The 2,182-nt window shown below is 42.4% G+C and overlaps 1 protein-coding gene across 1 annotated transcript in view; it reads left to right on the top strand.

The window, feature by feature from the left end:
* Nucleotides 1–1,964, top strand: part of rsrc1 (arginine/serine-rich coiled-coil 1) — a gene marked incomplete at its 3' end in the record, with an annotated part of 78,204 nt that extends 76,240 nt beyond the window's left edge. The window contains exon 7 of the mRNA XM_080548958.1: nt 1,921–1,964. Within this exon, the coding sequence (XP_080405084.1) occupies nt 1,921–1,964 (44 nt within the window). The remainder of the gene's footprint in view (nt 1–1,920) is intronic.
* Nucleotides 1,965–2,182: the final 218 nt, after the last annotated feature.

Raw genomic sequence — 2,182 nt, 5'->3', positions numbered from 1 at the left:
TTCATGGTCGATTAATCAGTGGGTGGTATGAACGATTAATCGGTTTTAGATTAAGCTGACATTCACCGGCAAGAGATGCCGTGGATCATCGGCAAGAAATCACTTAATATCTTAAATGCCCAAAAAAAACTACCTTTAACAGTGAACCTAATTTATTCTTGTATTAATCCTCATGGATTTCACCTTCTGAATATTTCAATTAGGTAGAATAACAATATGTGAATCTGAATGACAATAATGCAGAACAGATAAAAGGCATGCCGCTAATACGCTGCTCACGCATTAGAGTGGTGCGCACATTTTGTATAGCTGTCCAGACATTTCCAATTACGATGTTCACCGATAGTCTAGCTATAGCCTACCTGAAATCAAAACGGCCAAATACCCCAAAAAATGAATGCAGATTAAATGGAATTTAATTTGTCTGTGGTAATAGCTCCCCTCTACTGTACTAATAGGCAGCATGTATTTAGCCGCCGTGTTGGCAATTAGAGCAGTCGTTTTTTAGCTGCGGGTTCTGTCACACTTACAAGCAGTGGTGTGCCGTCAGGGCCAGCAAGGCCTTCTCTGCTGGCCTAAACATCATCAGAATATACATTTTATTTTAATATATTTTTTCCACAAATATGTATTAATGATTCCCCATAGTCTATTCTCTTCATTTCATAGCTTTCCTCTTGGTTGCGCTGCTTCCAGTCTCCGATTGAGATTTGGAGGGCTGGCCTTTATGTTAGAGCTTTTATCCAATCAAAATGTGTTGCTAGGGGGCTCCAAAATCTGCCCGCCTGCACGATAAACGGTGCCGCGAATACGACCTGTAACTTAACGTTGGAACGAGAAAACCTGTGGCGTACCTAGTAAACCTACGTAGATGCGAGCAAAAGCAACAACTGCGCCTGCTGTAAGGCTCAATGATGTCAGCACCCAGCACGTCTTTTGATTGGATACGCACTATTGATACGCACTATTGATATTCACTATTGAGATGCGTAACTATGCCGGTAGATGTGAAACTTTTGAAAGTGCGCAGGGAAACGGAGCTCCACAACGAAAGCTTTCGTTGACTGATCGATAATACTGATCGATTGTGTCCTGTTTTTGGGTAAACAATAACTTTCATTTAGGGGACACGATAAAAGCGCCGAGTCCACAAACAGAGGAAACTACGTTGAGCTTCTTTCTTTTCTGGCTGAAAACAACCCAGATTTACATTACCACCTGTCCACAAACAAAGTGTTTACTGGGACGTCAGGCAAAATACAAAACGACCTGATTTTTGCTATTGCTGAAGTGATGGGAGAAGAGATCAAAATGGAGATTAAAAAGGCACCCTTTGTCGCTATTATGGTGGACGAGACGACAGACGTGGGTAATGTAGCGATCTTAAAGATGTTAGTTTAACACTCTTCATTGTAAATGCGGATTTATTGATTAAAAATGCTTCGGAAATATTAATATAACTCTGTTGTACTTGTCTGACTATGTTAAGGTGATGCAACGCCCGGTTATACTGTGTTTCTGTCTAGTTTCTAGAGCCATGGCGTCATAACGATGGTATTAAGAGGTAGAATAATTCAGGTAGGAATGTGTCGGACATCACTGAAGGCCTAGGTGTGAAATGCACCGCCCGCCACTGCTTACAAGTGAATGTGTCGAGGCTGTCTTCCAGAGGGAGAGAAGACCACATTTTCTGAGCCTTACCAGTCAGCTAACACTGAAAAAGAATGGCCAATGCAGGGCAGCAACTCGACCTCAGACTCTCGGAAAACAGGGACCAATTAAATGTTTTTACTCCTATCAGAACCTGAGGAACACTGCGCGCCAGTGTTAGAGCCCATCGCTATTTCACCTTTCTGCAACTCCAAGCCTCTTCAGCTTCAACTGAAACTCTCACTCTCTTTCTCCTTTGTGTGCCTCCAGCTGAAGATGAGCTGAATGCACTTTCAGCATGGGATCTACCATAGAGCCAGGAGATGTAAACACTGGCATTTTTACAAAGAGACCCACAAAACAACAACCTTAGTATTCCTACACTAGGAACGTAGCCCTCACAAGGCCCTCACAAGTAGCCTAGTAGCCCAACTGTAAACTAAGGCTGTGTTCGGAATGGCATACTATTCATACTAGGTATGATGTAGATTTTGAGTATGCAGTGCGTTCACACTGTATAGTATGTGAAATT

Source organism: Nansenia antarctica (assembly GCF_963989245.1).
Source record: "Nansenia antarctica genome assembly, chromosome: 19".
NCBI classification, from domain to species: Eukaryota; Metazoa; Chordata; class Actinopteri; order Argentiniformes; family Microstomatidae; genus Nansenia; species Nansenia antarctica.
This window is presented reverse-complemented; position numbering and strand designations above follow the sequence as displayed.